The following is a 1,631-nucleotide window of genomic DNA, read 5'->3' as shown; positions in this document are numbered from 1 at the left end:
CCTTCCTTCCCCTCCCTCGGTCCCTCCGCCCACGCCCACCCCTGCTCCCGCGGGTCGTCCGCAGGCCTTTCACCTTGTCCATGAGCTTCCAGCACTTCTCCACCATCTTCTTGTCCACGGTCCCGGGCGGGTGGGGGCTGAGGTGGTGGTGGTGGTGATGGTGGTGCGGCTGGAAGGCGTCCTTCATGAGCCCGATCAGGCCGCTCGAGCCCGAGCCCCCGGAGCCGCCGCCGCCCCCAGGCCCAGAGCTCTTTTTCACGTTGCCGGCCATGGCCCGGGGAGTGTTGGGGGCCCAGCCGCGTACGCCGGCTCAACTAGGCTGCGAGCGAGGGAAAGGAGGGCGTGAGGGAGGGGCCTCACCCAGCCACCGCCACCGCCACCGGCTGTCCTGGCGGAGGGAGGGGCAGCTACGGGGAGGGGGAGTGGGCGGTGCTGGGAGGGCGGCTCCGTGCGGGCGCGCCCCTTCAGAAAGCGCGAGCACGGGGGCGGGAGAAGCGTGCCAAGCTTAGGGAAGTGGGCCGCCCCGTCCGTACTTGGTAGCGACCCCTCCTGAGCGACCCCCACCAGAGCGACAAACCCCCGGAAAGCTGCGGCCAAGTTTCCGCACCGCCTCCCTGAGTCCCTACCCCCAGGGGCAGGCCAGGGCACGGCCATGCGGAACCTTCGCGCCTGCGCCCTCTGCCGGAGAAGCGGGGCGAGGGAGGGGCGGGGTCTAACCTGGAGTTTGCGCACTAGGCAGAAGCCGAGCTCTCCATATTCCTTGTGGGCTGTAGGCTGGCGCTCCGAGAGTGGGCCATTGAACTATTTGGGACAGGTAGCCATAGAGAACCTTAACATCAAGTCTTTTCCCCACTCCTGACAAATGAGGAAACTGAGCTTAAAGTTATTTGCTTCTTCATATTGTGAGAGAAAATGGAAAGTTACCTCCCTACCCCCTGGTTTTAAACTCTTACGAAGTCTGGACCAAGAACAGGAGTGTAAATGCTGCAGATTGTTCGAACCTGATTAGACCCCAGAAAGGCTTGAGACACCCAGGCCGTGAGCTCTTCTTTCAGGCCTTTTGACCTCTGAAAACAAAACACTTCTCCCTTTCTTTGCTTTCTGAACACTAGTTCCTTTTCTGGGAATTGAGTATGTACTTAAGATTCCCCTGCTCAGCGCATTGCACCGCAGGCCGACGCCACCAGCAGCAGGCCCTTACCACAGAAACTGTAAAACAGCTCTGACTGAGCCGCCTAGCCAGAGGAATATTCGAACAGAATGCAGTTCCCAGTCACTTCTACTTCTCTAATCTAAGAGTTCTGCTGGAAGAACTCTGAAAAAAGGAACTTCCCTCCCAAAGAAGGAAGTGCCCTGCCCTAATTTGCTAATTCTGAGCCTCAGCTTTGGGAGTTTGCAAGCCCTAGTGTGTCAATAAGCTCAGTTCCGCCTTAAATCTCCTGCTTGGCTCTTCCACAAAGCCCTTGACGGATTAGGGAATTAAGATTATCGAGTACTTCTGTAAGAGGGGAAGAAATATCTGGGAACTCAAGGCCCTTCAAGCCAGACATCCTCCTAGTTTTGCAATTCAGTGGCCTTTAAGTCAACGTTATCATTTCCTATCAGTAGAATTTCCTTTAATCAGTTCCTAC

The 1,631-nt window shown here is 57.3% G+C and overlaps 1 protein-coding gene across 5 annotated transcripts in view; it reads right to left on the bottom strand.

Moving 5' to 3' along the window:
• CBL (Cbl proto-oncogene) overlaps positions 1-548 on the bottom strand; it is a 94,673-nt gene extending 94,125 nt beyond the window's left edge. For 3 of the 5 annotated variants that reach the window (XM_039866619.1, XM_039866622.1, XM_039866621.1), the window contains exon 1: positions 74-548. In XM_039866619.1, coding sequence (XP_039722553.1) covers positions 74-271 — 198 coding nt within the window. In that variant the 5' untranslated portion in view covers positions 272-548. The remainder of the gene's footprint in view (positions 1-73) is intronic. The other 2 variants (XM_039866623.1, XM_039866624.1) reach the window with 2 other exon arrangements.
• Between the last annotated feature and the right edge of the window lie 1,083 nt (positions 549-1,631).

The sequence above is a fragment of the Pteropus medius genome, unplaced genomic scaffold (genome assembly GCF_902729225.1).
Source record: "Pteropus medius unplaced genomic scaffold, Ma_sr-lr_union100, whole genome shotgun sequence".
NCBI classification, from domain to species: domain Eukaryota; kingdom Metazoa; phylum Chordata; class Mammalia; order Chiroptera; family Pteropodidae; genus Pteropus; species Pteropus medius.
This window is presented reverse-complemented; position numbering and strand designations above follow the sequence as displayed.